Source organism: Camelina sativa, chromosome 16 (genome assembly GCF_030686135.1).
Source record: "Camelina sativa cultivar CO46 ecotype springtype chromosome 16, ASM3068613v1".
In the NCBI taxonomy this organism is placed as follows: domain Eukaryota; kingdom Viridiplantae; phylum Streptophyta; class Magnoliopsida; order Brassicales; family Brassicaceae; genus Camelina; species Camelina sativa.
The window spans coordinates 1,301,788-1,322,220 of NC_141895.1; the positions used below are offsets into that span (position 1 = coordinate 1,301,788).

Here is a 20,433-nt window from a genome sequence, read left to right on the forward strand (position 1 = left end):
AAAATAAATCTGAATATACAAAATCCTGAAAATTTTTAAAAATGTTAATTAATGACATGTCTAATCCCTATTAGTTGTTTTAAATTCCATGTGGACACCTTAAGGAGCTTATAGCTCCTACTTTTTATTAGTATAGATTTAATGGGGTGATGGAAAGCATAATAAGTCACAGGTTATCTAATGTGGTTTCTGCCATTCAGAATACAAGTTTAAGTTGGGGAGGGTGATTGATTAATTAGCCAAGAGCGTGGCCTTATTTCAGGTTTCAGGCAATGGAACTGAAAAGAGTCTTTTAAGGCACATCAATGGCTGGAGATTGGAGGTAGAAGCTGAGAAAGCAAACAGAGAGTAGCTAGTCTCATATATAGCACAATGTGCCACACAGGAGGTCGTAATCTTCTTATATGGGGGAGGGAGTTTCTTTATCCGAAGTGGCTTAGATCAGTCTTTGTTGAGGAGACAGTCCGTGTCCTCTTTTTTTTTTTCTAAGCTGGGTAGTTGGCGTACAACAAGGTATTTTGCTATATACAGCTTCTCTTGTCATGTGAAGGACGAAGAATTGAAAATTATTGAACTAGTAACGTTCAAATTTCAAACAAATAGTGTGTTGGTTGGTTCAACATAACAAGTAGTTTAGAAAAAGAAAGAAAAGCCGCCAATAGTAACAAAGAAGAAGAAGCAAAAAATGCAACAAAAATATATATTATGGGTCTCGATGAATAGCAAGCTTTCTGATATTTGAAATCCGGAGCTTGTTTAAGGTCTTGATTGCACCATCGACTCTCCCTACTTGAACATACCCATTGATCATTGCTCTGAATGTTGAAAGGTCAGGCCCCACCAACAAGTCCTGTCCGTCAACATCGGTAAACATCTCGGCGAAGAGTTTCTCTGCCTCTGACACTTTTCCATGGTCGCAGAGACACGCGATCATCGCCCTATAACATGTTTTCCTAAGCCGCACGAGTGGCACAGTTTTTTTGTCACTAAAATACCTGGACATTATGTCAACCGTCTCAGAATCACAGATTTCTATCATCTCTCCAAACAATTCCCAGGCTTCTGTATTCTTACCGTGCTCCACCAGAACTTGTAAAACCCTGTTTCCCACAACGGGTTCCAGCACTTGAGCATCTTCCAGAGTTGCGAGAATCTCCATAGCTTTCTCATCTTTGCCTTGCTTGAAAAAATACTTCACAAACGAAACATTGAAGACTGCAACTGCCTTGTCATACTCTCTCCGTGGAACTTTATTACTATTATTATTCGATTCTTTCCATTCCTCCATGATTTGGCTAGCCTTTACCAAGTTCCCTATATCCAAGAACCCGCGAATTAGAATGTCATAGACCATGAAACTACAAAAGCTCCTAATGGATCTCACTAAATCACAAGCTTCATCGAATCTTTTAGAATCAACCAAGGCTCTCGTGAGTATCCTGTACGTCTCGATCCCTGGAGCTAAACTCCCGTCTTGTAAAACGTGGCGGTATAGCTCAAGAGCGTCGTCCACGCGACCTTGGTCGCAGTGTGCTTTCATGACGAGATTGCAGGAGAGCATGTTTGGGAGAGTTTGACACTCGTTGAAAAAGTAATTGAACAGAGAGATGGCTTCGTCGTACCGTCTGGCGCTGCACATGGCGCCGATTATGGAGTTGCAGATGAAGACGGTGTCTCTGTCGACTCGAAGTTCGTCCATGACTGCCAGGCGCGCGAGCTTCGAGGCTTTGTCGATATTAGACATCTCGATCATCACCGTGACTCTGTATCGCAGAGAAATTGGGCGGTTATCGATATCCCTGATTGAGACAGGATCAAGTTTGCGGAGTGAGGAAGGGTCTGTTCCGAGTGGGTAAGGCTTGAACACCTTTGATACGGTCGAATTTCGGACTATACGGCGGAGGAGGGACATGACTTACTGATGATTAGTTAGGGTTAAAAAAAAAAAAAATGATTAGTTAGGGTTCAGTTTTGCAGGTGCATTCAAATCGATCATGGTAAAGGGCGGCCATTAATAAAATATATCCGCATAATTATTACTAGATTAGGACTCGCAAAATTATTTATAACTAAAATATTTTAATTATAAGTTGTATTTGTTGGTTAATATGTTATAATTATATAATAATTGTTAACTAAACTATATAATACCGCAATATAATTTATTTTTACATAATATTTACTTAATCAATTTAATTAGATATGTCTATTTATGACTATAGTCATAAAAATCAATTTAATTTTTTTTTTTTTACATAATATTCACTTAATCAATATAATTTATTTTTTACATAATATTTACAAAATAATGAAATGATGTTTTACCCGTGTAGCACCGAATTAATGGTATTTTTTAATTTATATAAATATCAATAAAACCCGTCCCGCTATATAACCCCGTCCCGAGATATTTTAACTCACACTATATCATATTAATTTTTAATATTTATTGTGTATCTACGGTATAATATTTATCATATTTAACTTTTTAAAAGTTTTAAATATTTTTCATATTTAACCTTTTAAAAATATTTAAAATAAAGAACCAGAATAAACCAAATAAAAGTTTTTAAAGTTTGAATGCCTGATAAATCAAGGTTTCTACTCATTTGTATTCAGAATCATTTTGGTCTCTTTTATAGTATGACTCTAAACCATTGCCCAATTTTTTTAGACGATGTGAGATATTGTACATGTATTTTTTATTCATCTATTGAGTAATATATGTCCGTTTTTTAAATTTTGTATTACATCATATGCAGGAAAAAATCACAATTTTATTAACTAAATGTATTATAGAATAATTCAAAATATAAATTTAAATAAAAATGAAAGAGAATCATATATTTATGTTTGAATGAGGTAGAAAAATTTCCTTCTTTTTTTTTAAATCTTACCTATAACTAATTTTAAAGTTTTGGTAACTACCATTAAAATCAATGCATTAAATGTAAAAACTTTCTAAAAAGTATTTTTGAGCAAAAAATGCTGCAAAAATACTAGTATAGATTATTAACTAAAACTTTTCTTCTATTACATTTTAGTTACATCACACGTGATAAATTTTATATATTTTTGTATTAGAAGATGTTTGAGTTTTCAATATAGGTGCTACAATGTTATAAATATTTTGGTGTATTTTGCAATTATTAATAGTATTTGTGGGTCAAATTTGAAATAAATATAAATATTTATATTTAAAAATAAAAATGTACTATGATTAAACTCAGTTTGATAAAACATAAAATTATATGAATAAATTAAATTTATATTTGTAAATATATTTAAATATAAGCATTTGTGCCTAGCTCTGGTAGGTCATTCAACGACGACACAATAATGGTGCAACGCTTAACTGGTTCGAGATGAGCAAGTTGGCATGGGCAAATATATATGACCCGAAGAAGTATCCCAAGTGGAATTAAACCGGAAAAATTTAGAGTTGGGTTGAATATGGATCCTTCAAAACATACTACTATATGGATTTCAACTAATTTCTCATATCCGTTCGGTTTGAATAATACCCAAGATTCGATTAGTACCCAAATATACCCTACAACGGATTAGTATCTAAATACTGGATTTGTTTTCTATTCAGAAGTTTCAGAACGCCAACTTGAGCATCTTTATTGGTAGGTTTATATTTTGGAGTTTTAGTATTAAAAAGTGTATTTTTATAAAATAAGAACTTTATTCCTCCAATGGTAAGCTCCTATAAATGAGGTTCTTAGTTTTGAAAAAAAAAAAAAATTAATGTTTAAATGTTTAAGCAAAGTGGTAAGTAACCCCATTCTGAAACTCTTGATTGAAGGAAATGGATCAACAACTTCTAAACATTGAGAATACAATGAAAGGAAACTTAGTTGTGGGTAGCCCTAGTGTAAATCTGCTGGCTAGAGTGAGTAGATACCATCCTGATCGTTCCCTTAGCCATTCAAATCTTTGATTGCTTTCCTAGCAAGCGATCCATTGATCTGCATACCAGAAACACACACACATAGTCATCAGGTCACAAACAGTAAAACAATTAATAGAACCAATACAACAGCAAAAACCCATCAAGCTAGCACATCGTATAAGGAGCTAAGCTAGCAAAAAAAAGTTTAAACTTCACCCGAAGACGGTCAGAGAGAATAGAAGGAGTGATCAGTTTAAACTTGGGAGCTTCAGAGATAAGCTTGTCGTAAGTTGCTTGATCAAAAATAACAATGGATGTTGTTAACCTTTTTTTTTTTTGGTTTCCCTTGCTCCACTTCTGTTGAATTCCAAGAAATTAATGAGAAACGTAAAACATAGAATAAACCCACGAGACTTAGGCTACAGACAAAGTCCAAGAAGTGTTGTGATGCTGTAAAGGACCTTCTCTTTCTGCTTGCCGCCACCTGATTTGGCTGGTTTAGAGAGAGAGAGAGAGAGAGAGAACACCCACCATTGAAGAAATTGAACAACAGAGGAGCGGCTAAAGTGGAAGAAGGGGAAGTTATTAAAACTGTGTCTGTTGGTTTGTTACTCTACTCTCGTTACAACTAAAATCTAAAAGCCGTTAACACAGGCAATACATACAACATCAAATAGAATGGAATCGCACACAATAAAAGATATAAAACCCCATTGAAAACCATTAACCCAAGGCCTCCAAGGTTTGTCAAACAAAGATCATATGAATAAACCATACACCAAAAAAAAAACATCAGAAACATACAAACTGAAGAAAAGATAAAACCCAACAAAATTCACAGAACTCCGATGATGTGGTGATCGAGTAAAAGATACATGCTAGTTCTACGATAAGCAAGAGAACAAATCAATAACAAGTAGCAGAAAAGAGTGATCTAGAAAGGAGATAAACACGCAAATGCAAAGAGAGATTGATCAACAAAAAGACTAGAGAGGATTAAGCACTCACCACTTTCGAAGCCCTTCTCTTTCTAAGCTTCATTATAATATTTTTAGAGGCAGGGGAACATCTCCTGAAGCAACAAAAAAACTAGAGAGGATTAAGCACTGTTCAAATCGTGAATTGATCAATACACCGAGTAAAATCGAATAAAAAAAAATATCAACGGGGGGTGATCTGGTCTAATTACTTGGATTGATGGCGATCGGTTAAGAGGCAATTCTTAGCAATATTCATAGTTTTGATTTAATTTTAAATCATTAATACCTAAGAACTTGGGGCTAAGAGGTCCCGATAATAATGCTCTTAGGATCAAAACAACTCCTGAAGCCACTACCTTCACCAGTCATAAGCTGTTCAGGGTCCTGGGAGAGAGACACAAATACAGTTATCATTCTAAGTTCATCCACAAGTGTAACTATAGATGGGAAGAGCTTATACCTCCATTCCCCCATTTGATTTAATCTGGTGACTCACAGGCCTTGTACTCATCTACCAAACTCTCAATTATAGATGGGAAGAGCTTATACCTCCATTCCCCCATTTGATTTAATCTGGTGACTCACAGGCCTTGTACTCATCTACCAAACTCTCAATTATGTCCCTTGGTTCATCAAACTCTGAAAGATCATTGTCCTGCCCATAACAACATGTAGATTCTCATGATCATTTCACTATTTAACTGTCAAAGCTGTGTAAGTTGCACTAAACATCAGCCAAACAAAAGCAATATATTTGAGCTTGTCAACTTACAGCAAACATGGGAAACTTTCGGTAATTGTAAAGAAAAGCTTGTTTCTTCCTCAATTTATCATATTGGCTCAAACATTTGCTGAATATGTGCCTGATACTAGTGTGGCTTGCTAACATAAGACCACTGATCTGAAATATCAAATACACCACCAAAATAAGAGTCTTTGTTGTCTCTTCTAAAGCAGGAACCAGCAGCTTATGACATCATCAATGGTAAGGAGTACCAACTCTCATGATGATAGATATATATATATATATATATAGAGTGGATATAAGATTACCCTATGGGTAGTTTGAACATATGGGGACTTCTTGGAAAGCGCTGTAACCTGCCCGTGACGCACACATTGCGTGGAATTGAGTGGCACACTTGCAGCAATGCACGCAGGAACCATGTGTCTGCTTACAAATTGTGCAAACCTAAAAGGCTAAAAGGTATTTCCAAAAAATATCAGATGCATATTATTAGATTCTAATAAAAGACATTCGTTATTATTTCTACTTGTAGCATTTTGTTATACCTTATTGAGTGGCACACTTGCAGCAATGCACGCAGGAACCATGTGTCTCCTTACAAATTGTGCAAACCTAAAAGGCATTTTCAAAAAGTATCAGATGTATATATATTATTAGATTCTAGTAAAACATGTTCGTTATAATTTCTACATCTAGCATTTCGTTATACCTTTAAATATGAATTTGCTGGAATTTTGAAAAGTCCAACAGCAGGCTCCATATTTTCATGATTCAGAAACCCAACTTTCGGTCGGAACCAAGCACATGTGAGTATGTGACATGAACCCACAAACCCTCGACATCGCTTGGTTTTAAAGCACCGCCTGCATAAATGGAAGAGGAATTGTGTTTGAATATCATGACGGAAATAGAGATATGCAAATGAGTTCAATTTAAAGCACATTTGTACCCAAAGAGAAATCTATGACAGAGTTTACTTAAGTTGACCTTGTGACAGGACAGTCAATAATGAACCATTACTATTGCAAGATGGGGGAAAAATCATAAAGAGAGCTAATTCTGCAGTAATACCTTTTACAGGACAAAGACAACACTCTCTCTCAATATCTGGTGTTTCACATGCTCTGCATACCCAGGAGGTGAGGTCCTGAGATTTGCTTACCCCATAGCATTCTTGGTGTACAGCCACCTGACATCTGAAGACATATTCATAAGATTGGTCAGATTTACATATTTATGAACCCATGTTTAGTTACAAAACCGCTGTAGAATTCAGTATAACCAAAAATGCCAAAAATTAACCTGTTACAGATGATCATTTATTTTCTTCCCAGTCTTCTACCCATCTGCATACAGCACACCTTTCAGTCGTCCACTTAGCCCTGACTGGCTCATACTTTTCTGTGCATACAAAATAAGTAGTAAGCAAGTTTCCAACCAAATTTGAATTCCAAAAGAAGGGAGCAGAGAGCTGAGATTTAATCTACCTTCCAGCAAAGAGAGCATCTTCTGCTTATCTAACATCTGGGTTTCTATAGTGTAGGTACTAAATTCTGCAATCTGTAATATATTATTATCAGTATTAAATCTCTTAAGGGCAAGTTTTTGAGAGAGTATAGCATAAGGGATGTACCCATTTTTCTAGTGGTAGCCTTGTGTCTTTCACTTTTACGCTATACTTCCACTTTTTTGCTCTGCAGCCTGTATGCCGTTCCCATTCACTTGGTGACTGCTTCCTTAACCCACATGAACCACACTTGCACTCAATTCTGAAAACAGTAGTTCCAAGATAAATATGTTGGTCTAATCTCTAGAACAACATTAGAATGATAACAAGAGCCTAAGATTAAACGTGGAATTATAGTTTTCAGAGAAAATTTTATTTTCCGATATTGTGTTTTGTAGTCATGAACATAGAAGATCCTTTATAAATGAAGAAATTAAAATAAGGCTGAGACATATAAGACATACGCATGAAATTTTCTGATATATGTTCCTTCCATGCCATTACAGACTACAGTAACCTCATCAGGCAGCTCAGTCTCTGTCGCCTTTTCTGTAGACCTGTCCCAAAGAGGCAGTGAAAAGGAAATTTCGAAGATTAAAGAATTAGCAATAGAGAAATGCGAACAATCAAAGCAGGAGAGCATGAGATGTTAACAACATACTTGAACCCTGAGTTATGTTCTTCTAATATTGTTGGCGAAAGCTCATGCTGCACCTTACAATTAGGGCAATAGTAATTGTTGTGCTCCAGTTCCTTAAGATAATAACCAAATCAGTGAAACGTTCGATAGGTGTCTTATAATACTTAGAATCAAAAGTTAAAGATGCACGGAGATGCACCTTAAAGCGTTTATTTGAAATGTTGTCGCATTCAGCATGTACCCATACATCACACCCATCACAACAAACCTAATACATCAAATCAAGTCAGCTACATAAATAAAATAGTTTCTAATCAGCTCCATATTTCACCAAACATGGTCACATATAGATATTCTCACCCAATCTCCATCATCTGAAGGGTGCCATATTCTCTTGCAAATGCCACAACACTGATTGGATTTCCGCAACTGAAACAACAAATTTGGATTATTCCTTTTGGTAAGAGAAAACCAAAGGCGAAGAGTGAAGACATTTAAATACCTTTGAACAGTGTTTGCATAAAAGCTCTTCAGGTTGTGACCCTTTTGTCCTTTTTAGAGATTTTAATGGCATTACTGAGCCACAGCCGTCGCATGTCGTTATGTCTGCATGACATGAACCCTACAGAAATAAAATCAGCATATCGTTTTAGGGGACGCAACCCAATAACCGTTGAAGTGTCGGATACAAGTACATCATCACCAGATGTAGGTGGATATGAATTACACAAGATGCTTATGAAACTGACTGGTGATAGTGAAAGTAAGAACCTGTCCTTAATTAATTTACTTTGTCTTCCTAAATCACTAAAACAGCAAACTTGAAGATCTGACCCAAAAAAAAGAAGAACATGTGTCAAGGAAACGTACCTGAATTCTAGAAGCAGGCCCATACTCCTGGTCGGATTCCGTAGCAGAGGAATCTGGGCAGCTAATTTCAGGACGCTCGACCCCATTTTCAGCTAAAACTGCTTCCTCTAGTGCCTTCTTAAATTCACTTGGTTTGTAATTGTACAAGTTTGTCTGATCCTGAAATCTGAAGAGATGAATTCGAGATTAAGGAACAGACGCAAACAAACAATTAATTATGAAAGAATCAAGAAAGAGCGTCTCATGTACTTACTTGTCCATAAATTCCGTAAAAGGATACATCATTCCTTGCCTGACCCATGCGTAGTCCTGTTAATGACCATAAGTTTCAGAAGAATTAAAGATCCGTACAAAAAAAAGAGCATCAAACGCGAGCTAGAAAACACAGAGAGAGATTAAAGAATAGATACCCTCTGAGTTCCATTCTTGGAGTACCCAAAAAACATGACACATACTGCTCCAGGGACGCAATGTTTCAAGACCGGAGTAGGCGCTTGTGTTAATGGATCGATCACCACAGCCGGCCATGCTGGGAATTTTTTCCCACACTTGGCCCAGACAGTAAACCCCTTACGCGTGGCGTCGGACTTCTTCTTGAGCATTCCAGAATTAGCGTCGTCGGAGGAAGACACCATGGGAATTTGAACATCCCAGCCATCAAAATCTACTTCGCTGCTGTCTCCGTTATCCTTACGAGGAACCACCAGCTTCGCGGCTTTGCTGCGATTCAATTTCGAGCTTCCACTGAAACCTTTGGCCTTCTTCCCCGAATACATGTCGTCATCATGATTCATGGCTAGACTCGACCTTGTTGCGACTGCTGACTTTCCATGAACCAACAACCGAATCGCTGAACCTTGAAGGAACCACTCGAACTCTGCCCCGCGAAGATTTTGACTGGTATGAGCCCGGTTGACTGGTCAAGCAGCTTGAGCTACTACTGGTAAGGACCTTCGGGCTCTGAAGGTGGTTGATCTACGCTTGCTCTTTGTCTCTTCTTATACACCATAATCTCGCCCTTGTTGCTCCCATAATCAATTTTGTACCTCTTCAGATTCTGATTCTCGAATGTCTTCAAGGTTCGTTTCAAAATCATGTCCTAACTCAAAATCAATTTTACGCAACCATCCAAATTCCGATTCCAATACCCTAATTTCATCAAACAAACAAATTCGCCGCTCGAACCTCCGGAAACAAAACAAAAACAAAAAAAACCTCGAAACGTATCCAATAATACCTCACGTAAATCGGCTCGAGTATATGAACCCAATGCGAAACCGCTTCTTAAACCCTAAATTCGAAAACGAAATCAAAATCCTCGGAATTCGTTCGTACGTGAGGATAGAATTAAGAAATCGAAAGACGGAGAAACAAACCAAAATACTCCTCGCGAAATTCTAGAGAATTATAAGTGTGTGTATCACTACGGAGAATATAAAAAACCTAAAAGCTCCTTCTAAAAAATCGACGACGAAGGGAAACAAAAGAGGAGGAGGAGAGGAGGAGAAGGATCTTTGTTTGTTTGGGTTTTGAGAGCGTGTGTTCTGGTGAAGGAGACACAGACACCGTCGGTTTAGTATATTTTCCCAATTAATTTTACGCTTAAACCGTGAAATCAATTCGCCTAAACAATAATTAATTGGCATAAAAACGAAAATTAGAAATCGGGAAATGCTGACGTGGCGGTTCGATGGAACAGTGTTTCGCTCCAGGGATTGGTGTAACGACCCGATTACCCAGTATCGGGAGTTACTGAGAGTCAATATCGGGAATGACCGAGAGTCAGTATCGAGAGTTACCGAGAATCAGTATTGGGAGTGACCGAGAGTCAGTATCGGGAGTGTTTATGGTCGAGATTTCGTGGACGAAACGACCGAGAAGATTAAATTTTTGAAGTTGAAAATGAAAAAAGCCCAAGATAGGCAGAAAAGCTACGCGGATAAGCGCCGAAGAGAGCTAGAATTTCAGGTTGGAGATATGGTCTATCCCAAAACCGTAACTTATAAGAGTAAGGATCGGGTAGCATTGAACACTAAGTTGACACCTCGATACATGGGACCGTATCGAATCTTGGAAAGGATTGGTCCGATGGCTTACAAGTTGGAACTGTCGTCGGCCATGTCAGCTTTCCACCCGGTGTTTCATGTGTCAATGTTAAGGAAATGCATCACTGGACGGGAGAATGTAATCTCCGAACCTCCACCCGATCTACAAGTAAATATGACTATCATCGGTTGGCCAGTCCGGATAATTGGTACGAAGATGAGAGGTCCGCATAAGAAGAAGAACACGAAGTTGATTCAAGTCGTATGAGATTGTGAGGGGATAGAGGAGACGACTTGGGAACGGGAAGAGGTTATGAAAGTAAATTTCAAGAAATGGTTCGATAAAAGAGAAGTCCCTCGTAAGGAGAGCAAAGATTCGAGGACGAATCAGTCCTAAGTAGGGGAGAAATGTAACGACCCGATTCCCCAGTATCGGGAGTTACCGAGAGTCAGTATCAGGAGTGACCGAGAGTCACTATCGGGAGTTACCGAGAATCAGTATCGGGAGTGACCGAGAGTCAGTATCGGAAGTTACCGAGAATCAGTATCGGGAGTGACCGAGAATCAGTATCGGGAGTGACCGAGAGTCAGTATTGGGAGTGATAGTATCGAGAAGTACCGATAGTCAGTGCCGAGAAATGCCGATACTTGGTATCGAGGAATGCCGATACTTGGTATCGAGGAATGTCGATACTTGGTATCGAGAAATGCCAAGAGAATGCGGAAATCAGTGACGGGAGAATCCGACGATAGAACTCGATAGGTTAAGGGGATTGGATGGAAATGGAGAGTTCGAGACTACTGAAGTAGCGAACAGATGTTTGAACTGAAGAAAGGGGATCTTCGGTTTAGATGGTACAGGCCTGTAAGTTGCTGAATAAAGAAGAGAGAGGTTTCGGTACTTAGTCCGAGTAGAATTAGGAGTGAAAGTCCTAGTGATAGTGATAGTGAAGTAGACTATCCGGAAATGTTTGCATCGGTGAACGATGGATCAGGCCGATGGACGAGGATGGATCGATTAGACTATGGGCCGATGGATGGCCCGGGGACTTGGTAATCTTGCGAAGATTTAAGCCAACTCACGGGAAGGAAACCCGTGAGAAATGGAAACTCGCAGAAAAGACAAGGTGATCGGATAAGGATAGATGCGAGAAATAAGGGAAGCTAGGGGACGATAAGGCTTATCGTTCTAAGGCAACTTAGGGCGGTTTAGTCGACCCTATATAAGGGATGGAACCCTTAAGAAATTCTCTAGTTTCACATAACGCATCCGAGAGCCGCCGCAAGAGAAAGAGAAGAGTTCCATCGAAGCTTAAACCGAAAGATCCTAAGTCTAAGTTGAGAAAAGGAACCGTAAGTGTCCTTCCACCTTGATTTGTCGATGGTTATGGGTTACATCGGATATTAACGATGTTGATCTGTCCGTGTAGAAGCGGGATCAGATTTGGATATAGGAACCGAGAGTTCAATACCTTAGGTAGATACCGAAGGTGAGTGCGTGACTGTGGCCGAGTTCCATGGTTGATTCTCTTGACCTGCGGTTTATTTAATCTCGTTAATTGCTTGTCTTGATTGATGGTTAATAGGTTTTATTGCAATATGAATGGTGGTTGGTCTAAACGACTTAGGCAACTATCCGATGTGAATTGGTTGACTTGTGTGACTTGATTGGAATATACCATGTGTTAGTTTGAGATCGTTGAACTGAGCCTAGTATGACGGGATGACCGCTCCACTAACGCCTCCTTTTAATGGACGTAGGAAAGGCTAGGTCCGATGACCAGGATTATAATGGCTAACCAGCTCGTGTGACGGAGGCAAGGGAGGAAAATGATGGTGGCTTTGTGTAGTTTTATTTATGGTGTTTGTTCTTAAGGATTTCATTGTTCTCATGTATGGATTTAAGATTATTGTTAACGATAATTCGAACCGCTATATTAATGAATGCGTATTTTTAAGTTATTTTTAAGCTTTACATATCCGCTGTCATGCCTTGTTATACAAACGAGTAGAGTTTTATAGGTCTTAAGAAATTTTTATAGTCTGGTACGTCCGTGTACGGGTTTTCAGGGTCGGGGTATTACAATTGGGGACGAAGGGAAGACTACGAAATTTTCAGGTCTACAAGAGCGCCAAGTCGAAAACTTCCTTTTCATTTTATCCGACGTGGCGCTTCACTAAAATAACTTTTCTAAATTATGAGAAAAACTCAAAAAGCATGTTGGACCTATGTTTTTTCTTTTAGTAATTAATTAGGTTGTTTTTTAAAGATTAAGTTTATTTTTTCCTTTTTATTAATTGAGGTTATATAAACATGTGAGATTTGTGTTTATCTCATAATCAAAGTTTCTCATCTTTTTACACGATACTGCAAGTTGAAATTTTAAAATCCGTGTAGTCTTTGTTTTCAATTTCGATATTTGATAAATTTATTTTTTGCAAATAGTTTCGATTCTGAAAATAATAAAAGAAAGAAAAAAAGTCATCTCATAAGATATAAAAAATGAAACATAACTTTTTTTGTGTGTCGGAAATAAAAAAAAAATATTTGTCTTCCACAAAAAATTTAGTACTATATACAATTATGATTAATAATACAATTTGAAGTGGATACTAAATTTGTATTTGAACAAAAATGGACAATACATATGTTAATCGTTTAGGGCTTCCATCCATAATGTTATTAACGTCTATTCATTTGTACAAACTTCCCATTCAAGAAAATAGAGAATAAAACTATATGTTTTCACTTTTCAGGACACAACAACCTTCAGAGCTCAACTTACATCTTAAATGAGAACAAATTAAGATCCAAAAAGAAACAAACCTTATAAAATAAACAATCATACTATGGCCGCCAAAAGAGAAACAAAAACAAAAATCACTTATCGACTATAAAATTCAATGACTTTAGCCAATAAATCCAAACAAAAAGAAAGTGCCTTTATATATGTACAAGAAACAAATCAATGACAAAAACAGATGATCTTGAATCAGACACTAGTAGAAGAACTTGGATGTGCCTCAAAAGAGGGAGGGGTGTGAGAAGATGGTGAACCAATGGAGCCACGGATCCTTAATATTTCAAGAACAACAAAAGCAAGTAACGTCAATGACAACACAAATCCATATCCAATTTTCCATCCATCTCCTCCGTTATTCGCCATTCGAATCCCAAGAACAATGTTCACTGCTCCAAAAAAGAGAGAGATTCTCCCAATCCAATGATGATACCAATTCCAATATCTCCTCATCTTCGTCTCTTTCTGTGGCCGTGCAAAGAAAGCCAAAACCTACAAAATAGAACCCCATATATGTTTCAGCCAAAACTTAAAACCCTTATTTGGACGGATTCTTCTTAAACTCGAAAGACTTCTCAAACCTGAAGAATGCTAAGGACTAGAAGAAAGATCCCAATGCCTCGATGTGCAGGTATATTCGGATGGATCCTATTGTAAAGCTGAATCCCAAGAATAACAGCGGCTAAACCGAAGATAAACCCCGTAAACTGTAAACCGATATGTAGATAGTACCAAAGAGGGTCTTTATGTCTAAGATATCTCGCCAGGATTGCCCCTACGGGAAGTAAGAAACCCCATCCGAGTATCGCCATTACTCCATGCTTTGTCTTCTCCGTAGAAGTCGTCGTCTTTGTAGAGGTTGCTCCACTCGCTGCTGCACAGACCAAGAACACACAAGACACACTAAGTATTGGATCGTCCCCTGTGTTTTAACTTGTCTAGACTAGTATTATGGACATTAACGTTATAAAAGCTTGCACGTAAAACATTAGTGTCACAACATTTTTAGTGTTTTGCATATATACCTTTGGAGAAATCGACGATGACTGTAGTTTTATCATCGTGCTTAGTCAAACGGCCTAGCTTGGAAGGATAAGCGGTGCTAAACGCTAGAATGACAGCTCTACGAGGAACTCTAACGGCGAACTTAACCTGAAAAGCCAAGTAAATCATTGCTCCGTGAAGAGCCACCACAGGAGGCACTTTTTGTAGTTGCAATTCTCCTTGATCCGGCACAACTTGGTCTCTCTCCGTTCCTTGGAGATAGTATTGTATGATTTTGGCGTGACCCTTTTTCGAAATCCACCCGATCATCGCGCTTGATCCAACCATTCTCCCGTCTTTCGAGAATCCTATCCCAACCCATCCGGTTGCGTATAAAGCTGATACTATGATCGTCATCACATTGTCTCTGCTTTCTGAGTACTGCAAAACAGAGACATTAGAAATCAAAATCATGGATTGGTTTGAAAAGCAAAGAAAGTAAAAATCAAAATGTGTTATGGTAATGTTTTACCCGTAAGACGAACGTGTTCCAAAGAGGAGTACATGGCATGTTATCGGAGATATTGCTGTACGGTGGTGGGAGAAAATCAGATAATCGGTTAGCAAAACAGAGATTCTGGTTAGAGTCGTTTATGGCATTGACGTCATCTGCGACTAGAAAGGGAAGATCTTGTCCGATAAAGAGACAGAGGATGTAAAACCCTAAGAAGGCTCTCATGGTAGGAATCGAAGCAGAGGCGAATAGGAGCAAGCGTGGAGTGAGGTACGATGTGGAGGGTGTGTTTTGGTGTTGGTTGCTTGAAGAGGAAGAAGAAGAGTGATTGAGAGTTTGGTGGTGAAAGTGGTTGAAGATGGCGATCAATCATAATCATCAAATTGTTTTTAAATCAGCTAGCTCCTTCGATTGGATTTTGAGAGAGATACTGGAGTTGATGTTTCACTGGTTAAGTATCGGACAATTTATGTCCCCCCAGTCACAAAAACCGACAAAAATTTAAAATATACCAAGAGATGCGATGAAATAATTGCTTTTTGCCAGTTAAAACAATTGTCAATTGCTATTTGTGGTTGAGAAATTATATGAAAATACTTTTTAAGAATCTGGAGTTCTCTTTTTTTTTTTTTTTTTTTTTTTTTTTTAACTTTGCTTATTTGAGGGGAAGAAGAAGAAGGCAGAGATGGGAGAGAGAATATGGTCGTAAACTGGACCAAGTGGGAAGTGGACTAGTCTTAATCTGAATCATTACTCATTAGGTATATTTGGTCAGGATGGTGCCACGCTCATCAACATCATCTTTTCTTCTTTTCTTTTTTTCATGGGAGGAGATATTGGAACAGAACTTAGAAACAAAGTCACCAATTAACCCCAAGTTCTTTCTTTACTTTAATTTTTTAAACTTTCATTATTGTGGTACGAACCTTTACAGCTTCAATGAGTACCAATCACACAAACAAAAAAAATATTTATTATTTGGTGACAAGTTATCTTTTTTCGCATGCAAAAGAATTTAAACATATTCAAACAATCAAACCTATTGGAGTAACGGAACAGAAAATATAGATATATGTTTAAATTATACCGGAACATAAGACAACATGGGGATGTAGCTCATATGGTAGAGCGCTCGCTTCGCATGCGAGAGGCACGGGGTTCGATTCCCCGCATCTCCACAATTTTTGTGTTTTGTTTTTTGACCGCCTCATAATTCATAATTCTTCTTGTCTAGTTCTCGCGGTTGATTGAAACAGGAGACTAGGAGAGCTTCACATCTATTTATTTTTGTAATAATAATTTGATCAACCATACTCCTGCCCCAGTTATCCTCCTCTTACAAAACTTATTCAGAATCAATGTCAATTCCAACAAAAAATAAAAAGACAAAAAGAGAAAAAAATGAAGAAGGAAACGTATCCTAAATGAAACAAAAAAATGGAGTGTGAAGACTGAAATAAAGAGGCCTCTCTACTTGGACCAAGCAACTGCTTCAATATCCGTCTGAGCACTTCTATACAACTCCAGCCTCTTTGCAATTGAAGTTCTTCGCTGCTGAACCGCAGGATCCTCATCCAACAATTTCGACAATTTGCTCATCTATTTTCAACACCAAACCATTTTACTCATATGTTAATACAATTGTCAAATTGCTCATAACGGCTGTTGTTTACCTCTTTCTGGCCAAGTTCGGTGAAGAAGAAGTCAAGAAGGCATCGTTTTGCTTCACGGACTTGACAGTAAACAATGGATTTCGGAATGGAGTTTCTCAACCCAGCGCAGACCATGTTCACATAAGACAACACATTCGAACCGATTCTTCGGAGATAAGCATCGTTGTATCTGTCGAATATGGAATGTGTCGGATTCCCACCTTTTTCAGAGTCTTGTGGGAGTTTCCTGAAGAACTCGACCGTTAGGTAACCAGACTCCATGTCCACTAGTAACAGAGTTGCTTTCCTGCTCTCATCTCTCATTCGATCCAATGAATCCACGGCTGCACCTGATACTTCCACTCTAAGCGTTGGATATTGTTTCAGTTCCTGTCGTGATGTTGAAACAGATAATCATGGGTCAAAAGTGATTATCATTTTGAACTCTGTTGAGACCTGAAAGAGATATTCTTACAGATGTTTCGCCTATGGATTTGTGGATAAGATCCTTGAGAATAGAATGAACCGCATCGACAGCTGCTTCAGCAGGGCCTCTAATGGAGACTAAGCATGATTCTATGAGACGGCGATATCCTTGTTCAGGAGCTATGAGATGCGGTTGATATCCATCAGCTTCAGTGATCAGCTTCCGTACATTTTCCATGGAGAGATGTTTGTCGAATTGCAGCCTTTTGATGGCAGCTGGGAATTGATTGTCGAACACAGAATTTATCTTTTCACCACCTGAGCGCCTGTGAGGTTGTTAGTGGTAAATTGGTAATCATAAAGCCAGAAAATTGCATTAGAAACAATCCAGAAACATGCGGGTGACTTACGTGCCATCGAGGTGTTCTTTAAAAGTTTGATCAAAGGCACGGCAAATTTCCATGATCATATAAAGTTTTCCCTGCATTCAAGAGAATGAGTATTAACAAAGGAGGGAATTGAAATGAGAGAAGATTCCGTAGAATGAAAAGCAAAAAAATTCCTAAAGATATAAGATCCTTACACCAGCATCAGCTGCTACAGGCTTGCCAAGACGGCTTAGCTCTGTCTCTAACTCAGAGATTGTCTTTGTGATAAGAGACTGAAGTCCTGGGATTCTCGACTTGATAACAACTTCTAAATGCTGAAAAAGGTATAGCTAGTTTTAGAGCAACTACCAAATATTTTATGTTAGAAGCTTCATATACAGAAACTATATACCTTAGAGAGCATTTTTCCTAAATATTCTGAACCCATTCTCTCAGTTAAATGTCTGTATTCGGAGCTAGACTGGAAGTAATCACGTTCACGCCGACGAGCAGCAATCATATCAACACTTTTATTGATGTCAGCTTGAGACCGGTTTACAACACCAACCCAAGGATATCTTAATTTGTATCCCCTTCCTTCAAGTATCTGAAATCTCCAAACATATATAGAAAAATTTAGGGACAGTTAAATATTTACTCACCACTATTTAGTGAGATTCTCATATTTAATCTTCATTGTGTCTTTTTCATATTGCACTCAAAGATAAATTGTTGTCTGAATAGAAACTTACATCAACAGCATTAGTGCCTTGGTCCATGAGATCAATTTTAGTTAAAACTCCAAAAGTCCTGTCTCCTGAGAACAGCAAGTACAACGAAGCAACATGAATCAATCAATTCAAAATAATATCAAGATATATTCGTTGCAAGGATCATCGTCTTCGTTTACTATAGATAATTTCATAATAAGATTACCACTAGGCACCGACCACGCAACTCAATCATATATACAAAGCGCCATAGAACTTAAACCATATTTACTATGTCCCAGTCGCTTATAACCACAGAAAAAAGAACTCGAAGTGAATTCAGAGAGCAGTTGTATCAAAATATAAAGAGGGAAGAATCCGGCACCTTTTGGATCAACTTCACGAGAGATCTTAATGGCATCAGATGTAGCAAGATCCTGATTTGCAGGGGAAATAGCTAGTATGATGCAGTTGGGCTGTCAAAAAATGAATGATCAATCTTCGTTACTTTGCTTGAACACACAACCCTTAGAGAATAGGAAAGCATCATTATTCTACAGTTGTATTCTGCTACACACAAATAATAGTTACCTTCTCAATAAACGATCTGACCATGTTCTCGATGTCTTGAACAATGCTTTCAGGCTGACCATCTAGAACAGCAATGGCACCAATTTTTCATTAATGTTTGTCAATAAAGAGGACTTGGGTTGTGGGATATCATGAGAAGACAAAGACTAGCTCACTTACCAACAGCTACCTTTGTCAGCCCAGGAAGATCGACAAGTGTCAAATTCACAACTACAAACATTAAGGAAACAAAATTGTCAAGTATGGGACTGGAAGATAAATGGGAAAGATGGTAGAAAACATAAATTTGGAAGGATTTCAGACCCTGTGTACAAGATCTGGGACTCCTAAAGCATGTTTAATTTACTTTCTTGATGCAAATGTAGGAAGTAGAATTGCTTCTCTTACCATTGGGAGAGAAGATACTGAGATGAATTGGAACTGTAGATATCACTTTGCTGCTGCGACCAGTTTCACGATCTGTCTCGTCCGAGATCTCCTGCCTCACAGCAGCTACATATATACCAAGAAAGAAGAAATGAATATGTGCACCTAATAATAAATAAGATATTGCAAAATAAAGAGCATCTCTTCTCAAACAAGAAATATACCAAAATCGGAGAACTTCTTCTTGGGAAGATGCATAAACTTAGCATACTCTTTGCCTTCATCAATTCTATGAAGCTGCAGGACAAGAGGTCTACGTGTAACAATCCCTACATGGAAGACATTGTTTGTTGTTCTAAGTAACTAGAGTATATCATGAGATGAATCAATATACATTTTTGATCTGTTGATATATATAAATCTAAACAAGCTTACCAGCTCCACGAGGTAGAAAGTCTTTTCCTACAACGCTCTCTAGCACTGAAGACTTTCCAGAACTCTACAATTCCCATCAAATCAATTGGATTGGTTACACACATTGCATTAAAAAGCAAAAAGATCTCACTAAATTGAATTAAAAGGATCAAAAAATTCACATTGGTCTCAGATCATGATTTTGGATTAAATCAAATCAATCAACGATTCATTCAAGGGGAAGATAGTAGAGGATAACCCCAAATGAGATCAGATTATTTCGTGGCACTGAAACCCAAAATGTACGTGTACCGGTGTACGGAACCGAGGAGGCAATGCCTAAGATCTAAAGAATCACCGATTCAAGAATTCATCAAAGAAATCATGGGAAAGAGATCCAAACCTGACCACCGACGACGGCGATTGCAGGCAATGAGTCCCAGAGAGTTGGGAGGGAGCTACCTTCGCCGTGATCTCCCAGAGCCGTACAAGCTCGCTGTATCTTGTTCACAAGCGCAATCAAACTCTCCATAACGAAATAACCAAATAAGCTGTCTCCGGCGGGGTCCGTACCGTACGAGGAGGAGAAGAGAACGCCACAAGATATATAACCGCGAGAAGACCGTTGAATATTATTTTTCCCTCAGAAATATATATATATAAGCCAATGATTCATAATACCCAAAATACCCCCGTTGAATAGTCAAACCTGATACGAAGGACCAAGGCCCATAATTATTAGCAGAAAAAACTCATGCTTTGAGTATATGATTTTGGCTTTAAGATTAATTTGGCAAGAAGTTAGAATTGTCATTAATATATATATATATATTATAGAGTATATGATCTTTTATGGTTAGAGACATTAGATAGTGAATTATAGTTTTTTTCTTTGTTATTTCTGCCAATTTCTCTAAAA

The 20,433-nt window shown here is 37.9% G+C and overlaps 3 protein-coding genes, 1 non-coding gene and 2 pseudogenes across 7 annotated transcripts; 1 reads left to right on the forward strand and 5 right to left on the reverse strand.

Moving 5' to 3' along the window:
- Positions 1-569: 569 nt before the first annotated feature.
- LOC104753227 (pentatricopeptide repeat-containing protein At3g60960, mitochondrial) lies at positions 570-1,912 on the reverse strand. The gene has a single exon (XM_010475510.2). The coding sequence runs from the start codon at positions 1,910-1,912 to the stop codon at positions 704-706; it is 1,209 nt and encodes a 402-aa protein (XP_010473812.1). The 3' UTR covers positions 570-703.
- Positions 1,913-3,671: 1,759 nt separating this feature from the next.
- On the reverse strand, positions 3,672-5,227 carry LOC104749217 (small ribosomal subunit protein eS25x-like; annotated as a pseudogene). The gene is made up of 4 exons (XR_015584673.1): positions 5,088-5,227; positions 4,907-4,970; positions 4,115-4,255; positions 3,672-3,974 (listed from the first exon to the last, which is right to left on the reverse strand). The product of XR_015584673.1 is annotated as a small ribosomal subunit protein eS25x-like (transcript).
- A 711-nt stretch (positions 5,228-5,938) lies between these two features.
- Positions 5,939-10,183, reverse strand: LOC104749216 (histone-lysine N-methyltransferase ATX3-like; annotated as a pseudogene). The gene is made up of 15 exons (XR_015584672.1): positions 9,054-10,183; positions 8,897-8,952; positions 8,644-8,809; positions 8,276-8,395; positions 8,134-8,202; positions 7,973-8,041; positions 7,795-7,886; positions 7,598-7,690; positions 7,260-7,395; positions 7,114-7,186; positions 6,929-7,027; positions 6,698-6,822; positions 6,336-6,489; positions 6,172-6,238; positions 5,939-6,078 (listed from the first exon to the last, which is right to left on the reverse strand). The product of XR_015584672.1 is annotated as a histone-lysine N-methyltransferase ATX3-like (transcript).
- Positions 10,184-13,412: 3,229 nt separating this feature from the next.
- Positions 13,413-15,644, reverse strand: LOC104749226 (cytochrome b561 and DOMON domain-containing protein At3g61750-like). Of its 2 annotated transcripts, none has more exons than XM_087491844.1 (4): positions 15,006-15,644; positions 14,515-14,914; positions 14,071-14,360; positions 13,413-13,981 (listed from the first exon to the last, which is right to left on the reverse strand). In XM_087491844.1, exons 1-4 carry the CDS (start codon positions 15,210-15,212, stop codon positions 13,682-13,684), a joined length of 1,197 nt encoding a protein of 398 aa, XP_087347970.1. In that variant the 5' UTR covers positions 15,213-15,644; the 3' UTR covers positions 13,413-13,681. The 2 variants fall into 2 exon arrangements, with proteins under 2 accessions (XP_087347970.1, XP_087347969.1); XM_087491843.1 differs by having other exon boundaries at positions 14,071-14,363; positions 15,006-15,630.
- A 448-nt stretch (positions 15,645-16,092) lies between these two features.
- On the forward strand, positions 16,093-16,165 carry TRNAA-CGC (transfer RNA alanine (anticodon CGC)). Its single transcript has one exon. It is a non-coding gene; the product is annotated as a tRNA-Ala (tRNA).
- Positions 16,166-16,248: 83 nt separating this feature from the next.
- Positions 16,249-20,145, reverse strand: LOC104749227 (phragmoplastin DRP1B-like). The gene is made up of 14 exons (XM_010470817.3): positions 19,918-20,145; positions 19,536-19,599; positions 19,325-19,429; positions 19,122-19,226; positions 18,894-18,944; positions 18,735-18,796; positions 18,529-18,619; positions 18,186-18,250; positions 17,846-18,040; positions 17,649-17,768; positions 17,476-17,546; positions 17,115-17,391; positions 16,661-17,029; positions 16,249-16,586 (listed from the first exon to the last, which is right to left on the reverse strand). Exons 1-14 carry the CDS (start codon positions 20,044-20,046, stop codon positions 16,458-16,460), a joined length of 1,833 nt encoding a protein of 610 aa, XP_010469119.1. The 5' UTR covers positions 20,047-20,145; the 3' UTR covers positions 16,249-16,457.
- Positions 20,146-20,433: the final 288 nt, after the last annotated feature.